Raw genomic sequence first — 12,196 nt, 5'->3', positions numbered from 1 at the left:
AGGCTAAGCCTGGAAAATGTTAAACTAGTGGGTTAAAATTTCAAACAAATATGAATGTAAAATGGAAATGATTACACAGCTGCTTCCACTTCTACTATGATCAATGAAGAATTAGTGCATTTTATAAGATCAACTTTGTGTACTGTTATGTAATCTGAGTACTATTTTTGCTGAAATCAAAGTAGTCTCATATACTAACACATTGAGAAGGAGTCTTCTCAGTTGGAATATGTAGGAATTTTGTAATAGATGCTAACCTTTTAAAAACATGATACCCAGCATTTTTGAATGACTTCAGTTGTTGTTCCCTTTACTAGATATAATATCAGAGGAACAGCGATAGGTGATAGAATAATGAGGTAATTAATTATTTTCTTCCTCCCCTCCTCCTTTTTATTGCCGTATAATGGATTTATCAGGTTCTTGTTTTTCATATCTAACTGGCATTTTAAGAATTGCTATACTTTAAATGTTATGAATTACAGAGCATATTGCTTGAGTTCTATTTAGCTGCATGTATTGCATGGAAATTGGAAAGAAATGGCTGTGTATACATTTAACAACCTATTAACCTTTTTATTGTGTGCCATAGAAATTAATGGAATTTTAAAAGTGTGTAGTTTGTGAAAAGCAAATACCTTTTTTTATTCAGCTGCTGAGGAACATGTTATATTTGCATGTGCCACTGATGACTTGCTTTGTCTGGTAGTAGAGAACACCCAGTTCTGGAAAAAATATAAGAATACATGTATCAAAGACAGTTTATATTTTTTGCCTGAACAAGGTTATGGAAGGAGCATAATTATTAAAGCTATATTTGATAATACATATTTAGCAAGATACATGCTAAATCTTATACAATATTTCTTTTAATGAAGTTAAATGAAAAAGTCACTTGATCTCATATTCCTCATTGAAATACTTGAATGAATTAATTGTAAGAACATATAAGGCAATTTGGGCAATTGTGTTTGGCCACATGCCATAAGAGGGAGAAACTATCTACTGTGATTTAATGCCAACGGCTATATATAGGGGAAATGGCACAAAATAATTCTAATGATAAAAATTAACATTTTGTCTTCGTGTGGCTGGAAAGGAAAAGACTCAGGATGTGGTTTCATAAAAGACTTATCCTGAGTCCTATATTTTAAATGCCTACAGGACAATAGCGCAGACGTGTATTTCTTTGTCTTATATTCCAATCTTAGCTGGAATTGGAATACATGGATTTAACTTGGCAACTTTGTTAAAGGTTCAGGAATCTGTGTACTTTTTGTACTTTAAATTTCACAGTAGGCATTCTTTCTATATTAAACATGCTTACCATGGAGTTCTTCAGCTCTTCAGTACAGCCCATGGGAATATTTGTTTCATATTGCTATAAGTTTAATATAAAAATGAATTATGCATTCAGCATAGAATTTTTTATCAGTATATTTTTCTCTGATTTTCATTGTCATTCTGCAGCATATCAGGTGAAAATTTAAAAATGTTTTGTAGCTGAGAATAGTTGGAACATTGTGTTGGAGAGCCGGGAAGTGACTTAGGAGTGCATTACAATAAACATTTCTTTTCATACGATCAGCAGTGAAATAACTTGGGCTTTAGGGTAGAGTCAGTGTGCTGTTAACACGATGGTTTTGCCCTTGTTTTTGAACTATCTTAATGCTTGGAATTTGACAGCAGTAGTAAATCTTTTCCATAGGTTCAGAGGCTTCTAAAAGAACATGCTTATTTGGTAATTAAAATCAGAAATACAATCAAATCTTGATATTTAGAAAAGGGACCTATTTTAATATGGTGGTTGTGGGTTAACCCTAGCAAGCAGCTCAGCCCTACACAGCCGCTCGCTCACTCTCCCCAAGTGGGATGGGGGAGAAAATCAGAAGGGTAAAATAGTGAGAGAACTTGCAGGTTGAGGTAAAGACCAGTTACAATGGCTTATTAATTACTCACCTTCCTGAGCTGGATTTGACTTTGGTGATGATAGCCAGCTTGTTAAGACACATGGTTGGAATTCTTGGGCAGGAGCATGGTAGCTGGCAGGTGGATTCCTCTACACAGTCAACAAAGAAATAAGGCATCAGAAAAATAGGTTCTAAATTAGTGATTATAAGCCTTAGGTTCCCTGCAGTTGTTTTGGATAGAGAAAATAGTCCAAATGAGAAGATGGCAACAAGAGGGGAAAAAACATAGTATCTTAACTTGAAAGAACAGAAGAGAAGGAACCAGGGTTTCTTGTACTTAGCAAAAAGAGACAGTGTTTGTCTGTGTGTAAGTAAATTTGGAAACTTAAGAAGTGATAAAAATCCGTAATATTGGAGGAATCAATACTGAGCTCAATACTCAATGCAGAGCTGAGACAAGACGGATGGAAAAAGGAAGCAAATACCTGTGAGCTTTACAGTCAACTGCTGCAGCCTAGCTCAGGAGACGATCGGTCTGTGATAATGGTGTTTGGAAGAAGCAGGGTTATCTAGGGTACCAGATTAATTTTATGGCAGCAACTACATCTGGACCTCTAGTGGAACAAAGTTTGTGGCAGAATTCCTGTAGACTGTTTACAGATTCAGTTGATGGATAATTGATCAATTTTCCCTCTTTTGAAAACCATATCATTAATTTTGACTGTCTCTCTTCCAACTAGTCAATGAGCATAGTTGTTTTACAACATGCAGGGCTAGTTAGCCAGAAATTGTTGAGTAACATAGATTGGGAACTGAGGTCTGCAGCTCTCAGGAAAAAAAAATTGTTTTAAAAAAGAGCAATATATATGACATATTGTGCTTTAAGAAAAAAGCTAGTTATTTAATTGTGCAAATTTTCATTTAAAAAATTCCTTATTACACTTCAGAATTTCTAAACATGCAGAAAATGCCCTATGTGACAATTTAAAAAAAAAATTTTTTTTAAGGCTTATATGTTTACATCTTTTCCATTTCTCTCGATCACAGGGTTTTTGTGGTTTTGGGTTTTGTTTTTTTTTCTTTTGAACCTGTATTTGAAAGAATATAGTGGTTTCACTTCTAAATCCCTGTTCTACTCATCTAGGGCTTAGTTTAAACAGGCTTTTGATAATTAATGTTTACAACAATCGACTTTCATCAGCCAGGTTTGAAGTCTTCATAAGGGGAAAAGTTGTGCTCTGGTTCATGTCTATATTCTTACTTCTGGAAGTAATATTTAAAAAGTATCTTTCCACAAGGCATACTCCATTGAAGTAATGAAAGTACCATGCATCATCTTGGGCTCAATCTTACTAAGACTACACACACCAACTTTATTGTAAGATACTGCGCTAAGGTACCACAAAATTTGGCAAAACACTTAAAAAGGCTTTATACCTACAGACCAGACAGTAGTACTGAATTATTCTGAAGTCAGAGCACTACCTACAGTATGAGGGCATAACTAAAACAAAGTTCAGTTTCATTGGCTTTACAAGACCTAAGGTTTTCTGTACCATAAAATTAATAACATTAATCTATATCCAACATTTCTCAGGCATCTTCATTATTTGATGCCTGAATGTGAATACATAATACAACTGTATCAATTGATGGAGTTGCCTGAGGAGTGCCGATACAACGTGCATAAATTCCATTATCTGACATTCTGTGCTTAGAAGAGTACACGGTTTGGAAGGGAAGGAGCAGCTCACAGTCAGGCTTAGCTTAGGCTGAACTTCAGAAAAGTAAGAATTGCACAGCACGCTTCTGTATCTGCTGATGCTCCAAGAGATTAGGCTACTAAGTTTATGTTGGCACAGACAGGAATTGCTTATCACAAATACAAATGAAAATTAAAAAGCCACGAAAACAAAAATACTGGATTTTTTAATTGTTTTTTGTATGACTTAAAAAATGTATAAAAAAATCTGTACTTATGGAAAAGTAATACTTCTCAGAGAGAATCCTTTTTCTTGTAGTGTTCTTTGTTCTGAAATGTCATTAGATTGGGCTCATATTTATCTTTGCTGGAAAGACTTGCCTCTGCCAGGTTCCTGATTTTAGCAGTATGTTACTAGAGTGCCTGATAATGGTATCACAGTAATAGCCATGTGTGCTTGGCTGCATTCTCCCTGTTGCAGGTAATGATCCACTTTACAAGATAACTAAATATCAATCCATTCATGCCTTTTAAAATAAGATCCAAAATCAGGATTTTAAATTCAGAGCTGAATTTAGTTGAAAGATGGTCTTTACCAAAATTTGCTTCTGTGCTTTTGCTTTTATTTAAAAAATGCATGATTCTGACTGCTGAATAGTCTTGAGGTTTTTTTGTAATGTCTGCATTCAAGCCTAGGGGAATTTAGAGGAGGAGATTAATTTTTCTGGAGAAGCTAAGGTGAAAAATTATGCAAGAAACTACTTTGGGTTTCCAATGAGTTACTAGAATACCATCTTCTAATCCCAAGACTTGTTACTGCTATCTAGCAAGTAACCCTTCTGAAAGAGCTAGATAAGTCTCCTGCTTTGTCAATCCTAATGATGTTTAACTTCTCAGCTTTTTCACTGCACGTCTTTTATTAATTAATTGATGTGGATAAATACCCTGAAAATACAAATAGCAATCATAGTAAGTGATAGGTGTAAGGCTAGCAGGTGTGCTTCTGAAACCAAAAGGGTCTTACTGTGCTGAAGAGCCGTGTGTGCTTGTTCCAAAGCTGTTTGATCACTGATGGGGTTGGTAGCAGAGTAGTTGTTATTACATGATTCTTGCTTTTACTTTCTCACACAAAAACCACCTTTTTTTAAGAACAAGTACAAAACCAAATATGTACAAATAATTGTTTAAAGTTTCTGTAAATGTTTTATGTAGCCTATCATATACGTGCCACCCTTCGTTTTCCTTCACATAGAAGTATAGAATAGAACTGATGCGGAGAATAATTCTGTGATCTTTAAAGCACAGTAGATAAAGAACATGGGCTTCTTTTTTTTTTTCTTCCATTGTATGAAGACTTTGAAGAACCCTCTTCTTAAATCTGTTGAAGATTAAAGTTGAGACTCCATAGATTATAAGGAGTAACAAATAAATACAATATATTTATTTAATGTAGCATAAGAAGGAGGAATTAGAAAATTGCCTAGATATAAGATTTTGAGGGGATAGAAAACTCTCACAAAGGAAGTAGTAGTCTATCTTTTCTGAGATTGTTTGCTAGACAAACTTCTAAGAAATTTATTATAATACATAATACATGATAATACATGATCCACTGTTAAGTGGATCTATTGGCTAGTGCTTTCAAATCTCTTCTAATTACTATAAAAAATAAGTATTAAAATATCTTTTAAAAGATTAGCTGTATTAGATGATCTGTCTTAGTATGACAGTTTGTGGTTTGTTTTTTGTTTTGTTTTGTTTTTTAAAAAATCTGTATTAATGATTCATTATTTGCATTTATTTTCCGTCTTTGCCTAGGATAACACCTACTTTACCTTAATTTTTTTGGTCCAACTTTCTCGTATGACAAAAATGAAACAAAAATCTAAGCAGACCACTGGCCGAGAGAATTAGTTATGAGATAGATCTGGTGGGTTTTGGACTTGTTGCAAGAGTCTCCAGGATCAATGACTAAAACACCATACCACGTTACTTGTGGACAAATTCAGGTTACTAGCTTTCTGGTAGCAGTGTTCTGAGGTTGCAAATATATTCAGTTCTGGCTCAGTTTTCTTTTCAGGACCGTATAAATTCCTGTAATAGTTTGACTCCATGCATTCTGCTAAAATCTGTACCTGCTCTTTCTTGAGAGTGGCATTCCCCTTGGACTGTGTTCAGGACCTCAAAGCTAATAGCAACACTGACATGGAATAAAAGAAGAAAAAGAGTTAGGTGCAGGTGCTGGGATGTGACAGTTTGTTTATAGCTGGAATTATGGGGATCTGCAACCTTAGAGCTAAACAGAAAAAATTTGGCACCAGGGTCTTTTCACAGATTAATCGAAAGTAGATTCCTGGAATTAAACATCCACAAAATAAAAAATATATAATTTAGCTGATTATTCTAGGAAATCTTCAGCTGTATCCCTCACTGTTAACGTATGGGATAGTTGCTACAATAATTGATCTCAAATCATCTCTTGCCTTAGTAGGAACTTTTTTAAAGCTGTCTAAATTTTGAGTCTTGTCATACAGAAATAGTGAAGAGAAATACATTTAATGAAATTTTGGGGAAAAACCAAATGACACTGGAAGGCGCACTAGATCCTTAATAACTTTTTAAATTTTAAAAACTTCTGTTTTGGCATAGATTTTTCAGTTCAGAATTTTGCTACCTCATTATGGGTGGAGGATATCTCTAGCACAGAAGAACAAAATAGCATGTGAATTTTGCCAACAGCTGAAGTTTGTTCTTCAGAGAGGGAATAAAATGTTGCATCACTTTGACATTATGCTGTCTTGCATGCTATTCTTGTTCAAAGCCAGGATGGAAAAAATTAAAGTCTGTAATTTTACATTTGGGATAATGTTGATGTCTGTTCCAAACTTATGGAGAATGTGTTTGAGTGCCTAATTACTATTTTATAGTCCTTTTTGATAGCCCATTTCAGTGTTTAGAGATGGACTTTCAGTAGTGTTCTCTTTGTCTGCAATTTATAGACGATCTGCTGTTGCCCGCATTCAGGAGCTCTTCAGAAGGAGGAAAGAAAGAAAAGAAATGGAAGAACTGGAAACATTGAATATTAGACGTCCTTTAATAAAGGTGGTTTATAAAGGTCATCGGAACTCCCGAACAATGGTACAAACTCTTTGTCTGTTTTGGGAACTATAGAGATTTTATGAATCAGTGTAGCTGCCACATTGATATGCTTGCCAAAAAGGATATCGTAATGTATTGTAAGCGCTTTTTCTTGTATATTTGGTTGGAAGCCATATAATTTTCTCTAAATGAAAATTAAAATTAGCGTGACTCATGTCACTGTTAGGCATTTAAGTTTTCTTGAGTTTAAGACTCTCTCCCCTTAACTTCCTTTGAAATCTTGGGTATTTTTCTTAACTTCTTTTTCATTTTGTCTGTCAGCTTAAGTGGTATAAAATGTGCCTACCTTCAAAATTATGATTTAATCCTCGCTTTCCCTTCCAAGCTCTTTAAAGGTGAAGATTAAGTAGTAATTTTGAACAGCCTGGAAGGGAAAGTGAGAATTAAATCATTGTTTTGAAGAGCTTTGACATCTCCAAATTAAAAAAAAAAAAAAAAGGAGATAGTGCTAGTTATTAAATTGTAAACTAACTATTAGATACTCTGTCTTTTTCATACAAAATACTGTATTTTAAGAAAAATGCAGTTACTGTGTTTGTAAAGCAGTGGTGCATGAGAATCAAATGCTGTTTTGCTTGCTATTTCTTTTTTTGCTTTTAACAGTATTTCGAAGATGTGAAGTTCTGAGTATTAGGTGGTATTTTGGAGAAGTAGCAGGTGTATTATTTTGCAGATGATCTGAGGAGTAGTCCCTCTACCTCCAAAAGCAATTTTCTAGAGTTTGTGTGAATGACTTTGATTACAGTGGGGGAAAATGCTTCAGTAAATGCACGTTTCAGTCTACAAAAGCCACAAGGCTTAGAACAAACTTTGATTAATGACAGAGTTTTGCACTGTATTTCAGAAATTAATTGTAATTGCTCAAAACCCCATTAGTTTAAAAGTCATAGCATCCAGCACTGTGTGTTAGTTAGGTGCTATTAAAACTAAGCTGCGTAAGTGATCTTAATTCAGTCTGCATCTGCGTATGTGTTATTATACAGATTATTTCATGGATTTTGTTGTTTGGTTTCTTTGGAATGTGGGTTAGTGTTTTTGTTTTTGTTTCACATGAGCACCTGTGATGAGGAATGCACACTGTGGAAGATGATGTAATTTTCCCTGTTGGTTTCTATGGTGGCAAACTTCATTTTAATTATTTTTTGATCGATACCCTTTTTCCTACAAGGCAACGGCTGATGGTATTTCAAGGAGACAGCTTAGAGAGGTCTTGTTTCCTACACACCTGAGCAGCCCAGGGATAAAGTTGTCTTGTCAATTACATGAACATGAACTATTTTAACACACAGGCACGTATGTGTGTGTATATATAGATATACATACATATATAAAAGGAGAGTGAATTAAGGTTATGCAGGCAAATTAAATAATTCTGGTACTTCCTTACTTTTGCGAACTTAATTTGGCACTTACATTTTTTTAATAAGCGTATTTTAAGTATGATTCTTTTATTGCTAGAAAGCAAAAGATAAGTAGCATTATATTGATGTTTGTTTGCACCATTGGCGGGGTTGGAACATTTTTAGGTTCAGCACACAGATCCCTGCCATGTAACCGCGCGAATGATGTCATTAGAGTACTGGGTGTTACCATTTTTTCATGAAACAAACCTGGAATTATGGTAGCAGGGGGTGAGATGGTAGTGGAATAATGGGGGGTGGGATTTCTTTTTTCTTTTTAGCTGTTGGAGGAAAAAAATGCTCGTGAGCCCAAAATCCCTTTCTTCTTCTTCAAAATTTGTCTTTTGCCATGTGCCTTCATTTCTGTGTCTCTCCTGTCTCTTCTGCACTATTTTTCCCTCCAGTCCTAGTCTTATCTCCTTTCTCATATATGCCATTCTTCCTCTATTCCACTCACCCCACGTCTCAAGTCCCCCTTTTAAAATACTGACTTTAAAGAAACTTTTCTTCAATAGAGCATCTGTGTGTACCTAATAAATGGGATAAGTTGTGTATGCATACAGTAGAATTGAGTGTGTATATGAGTTTGAAAACAAAATTTTTAAATGTGCTGTTAATTTATGTGGTACTAAAAGTAGGTTTTAAGAATATTAGAAATGTAAAATCAGCAGTTACGTAAGAGAATACAAGGAAGCAGGAAGAAGTCATAATTGAGAATTAAAATATAAAGTTATTTATTATTGGAGATAATTTAGATGTACTTATAACAGGATAATGAAAAATATATATTAAGAGAAGCTATAAGAGAAAAGCTGCCAAAAATTAAATATATTGGAAACACCTTTCACTACAGAATCGAGGAATGCAGTTTCTCTGTCTTATTTTTAGACATCAGGATGACTTTATTGCACTGACTGCAATCATTGGTACATATTCTACAGACAAAGATCTAGCAAGCCTGAAATTTAAAACTGGACATACTCATACTGGACATAAAGTACATATTTTTAACAGTGGTAAGGATTCAGCTTACTAATATGATTTTTTTATCATGGTGATTTTTCAGTCAAGATAGCTGGGGCAAAGCACAGAGCAAGACAATGTCTCTGTCCTTTTCTCCAGTGCATTTTCAGAGAAAACTATGCAAAAAGAAAGAGAAGGATGCAGGCACTGTCCTCTTTAGAGCTGTATTATGATGTGTTACTTGGAAAATAATTCCATAGTAGGATTCTGTGTAAATGTTCTCAAACTCAAAATTCTGTCCCTTATGCTGGAGATATTCTTAAATACCAAAAATTAGGAACTTATTTTATGCTAAACTTCAAACACTGGACATCATCTCTGTGAACTCTGAAAGCTGCTGTGTAGGAAATTTCTGTTTACATAGATATCTCTTTTGCCCAGTGTATGTCAATTTAAAGAGTTTCTAAGAGATACAGGTAACTGTTTAAGGTGTAATCTGGCATGTAGGATTACATTTTTAACTTCCAGACTCTGTTCTCCAGCACAAACATCGGACTATTGTGGAGCTTTCAGCTCACATCTTGTGATTGAGTTTTGACTGTTCTTGAAGCAATGTCCCTCCTCCCTCTGCCACCCCATGTAACCTCTCACCCTGTAGATGATGGAGGACAGCAATGGAGAAAGATACTGCTGCCTAGCCTGTTCCTATTTTAAAAAGTTTAACAATGGTTATTTTGATGTCCTACTCTGAGTAAAATCAGAATTGATTTCTGAAGAAGACTCTAATCATTAGCGAAGGAAGTGACCCATTCTTGTTTGCTCAGACCAATTGTTTGGCTTCATTTGGGTTACTTCTTTTTAGGAAGGGAGGGCGAGAGAGGCCTTGGCATGGAAAGATTATTCTACATTTAACAAACCTAATAGTTGCTTCTTGAAAAAAATATTCTAGGGTAGCTTTTTTTGGCTTAGAAATTGAATAAGCCACATTCTTTCAGGGTGTTATCATAAGGGTATCTTGAATGTAACAGGTATAGAGTAACATCAGCATTATATTTCAAGGAAATGGATATCTGCTACTACTGCCACTTTTTCCTGGCCTGCAATTTTTCTGTCATTTACATGATCATTTTCATTGTAACGCTACCCTGTTTCATAGGACAGACTGCTTCGGTTGCCTTTGGTTCCAAAACTCATGAGATTGCAGATGTGTGAAACACTCAAGGAGTCTGGATTTTCCCACTGAATTAGTAAATACACAATTAATAAAGAATACAGCATTTACTACACAATTAATTATTTATAAATAAACAACTTTTAAGAAATAAAAATAGTATAGTCTAATATAATTAATAAATATATGAATCCATACAAAAATATAACTAATATGGATAAATGATCACCATATAATACATTATTCTTATAATCCTATGACACTACCACATTTTGGAGGGAGGGATGGGAACAAAAAGGAGAAAAAAGTTCAGATTTATCTACTCGCTTGTCTCCCAAAGACTTTTTCAAGTCAAGTACAGGTCAAGCTAGCTATCTTGTCATTGACTGTATGTATCTGCTATTTTCTTTAATTCTCAGAATCAGGGACAAGACACTAGTCATTCTGAGGGGAGAGATGGTCACTTCATTAGAAAAGTGTTCTCAGCATTGTTAGCAAATGCGTATCCAGAACAATGACGTTGATGAGCCATGAATATTTTTGGAGCTTAAGGCATTTAAATACCTACTGAATTATACCACTTCACACAAGGAAAGGGAAATAGACGATGTAATAAACCATTATATAGTATACTAGCCTAAAGCATGAGCATACTGTTCCTTAAAACCCCGCTTTTCCTTTTACCCAGAGGATGATGTTCCTCTCTTCATCGCATGGAGAGAAGGAGCAGAGGCTGTGCATTGATGGCAGGGGAAGGAAGGCAGAATGCAACAGGAAGCCTTTGCCGTCTCAGCTGAGACGGTCCCCTGCTCCAAAGGAAGCCTTCCATCAGCCTCCGACAGCTCCTCAGCGCTGTCAGAGCTTCCTGGAGAAGCTGCCAGAAGACAGCCCAAGTGCACGCTGTCTGCTTCACCTCACTGACTGTGAGGCACTGCGACAAACTATACAGTTGTGGTGAGAGGTGGCTGGTTTTCTGGAAGCCTTCTCAAGGACCTTGGATCTTTCTGCAGTACTCTTCAGTCACTTTGGAAAGTGACAAATCTGCTGTCATCTTATTTGTTTCCAAACTGCTCAGTCTGCCCCAACTCCTCTTCTTTTTTCTGTTAGCAGCCACTTTGCTATGGAGATCTTTAACCTTCTGAATTTTCTGTTTTTGATAATTTTTCTTTAAATGTTTCCTGTAAATTTTCTTAAATGTTGTTTCTGCATTTGCAGAGCTCTTACTTCAGAGGCAGTGTTACTGCAGAAATGGGAGTATACTCTTTGATGTGCTTTCCAAGTTAATCTTATAAAGTAATTGTTATTTTTGTTTTTACTGCAGATAAAGGAAGCCAATTTTTGGGGATCTAACTTTGTCATGAGTGGTTCAGACTGTGGCCATATTTTTATATGGGATCGACATACTGCTGAACATCTCATGTTGCTGGAAGCTGATAATCATGTGGTGAACTGTCTTCAGCCTCATCCATTTGACCCAAGTAAGATGATAATTTTTCACAGTCTGCATGTTCAGGTTATCTGTAGTAAAGCATTTTAAAGCGCAGTCTTAAATTCTTTGCTCAGTAGATCATTGTAATGATGAATGAACTATTGTTCATTTTTCCCATGTAAATTAGATAATACTACTTTTAATTTTGTCTTTTACTAATGACCTTTGGCCCTTAAAGCCCTCCTTACTCAATAATGTCTTGGAATGAAAACATTACTGACATAGTATTTATAGAAAGTTAAGATGTAGTAAGAAGAATCTCCATTTCTTGCTCCCCTCAATATATTAAATGTTTTCCGTGACACTAATGAGGGAATTATGGGGTCACTGAAAGGCCAGCAACGCTTCGGGAATTGATATTGGAATCTGGTTTCTACTTGGCTCTGTTAAAAAAAAAAAAAA

General features: G+C 35.3%; 1 protein-coding gene across 1 annotated transcript in view; it reads left to right on the top strand.

The window, feature by feature from the left end:
* The window catches only part of LOC104079952 (DDB1- and CUL4-associated factor 6-like), a gene marked incomplete at its 3' end in the record, with an annotated part of 42,044 nt that extends 30,261 nt beyond the window's left edge, over positions 1-11,783 (top strand). The window contains exons 9-10 of the mRNA XM_009582160.1: positions 6,612-6,750; positions 11,627-11,783. Coding sequence (XP_009580455.1) covers positions 6,612-6,750; positions 11,627-11,783 — 296 coding nt within the window. The remainder of the gene's footprint in view (positions 1-6,611; positions 6,751-11,626) is intronic.
* Positions 11,784-12,196: the final 413 nt, after the last annotated feature.

Source organism: Fulmarus glacialis, unplaced genomic scaffold, assembly GCF_000690835.1.
Source record: "Fulmarus glacialis isolate BGI_N327 unplaced genomic scaffold, ASM69083v1 scaffold38697, whole genome shotgun sequence".
Taxonomy (NCBI): Eukaryota; Metazoa; Chordata; class Aves; order Procellariiformes; family Procellariidae; genus Fulmarus; species Fulmarus glacialis.
The sequence above is the reverse complement of the archived record's forward strand: the minus strand, read 5'-3'. Positions and strand labels throughout refer to the sequence as shown.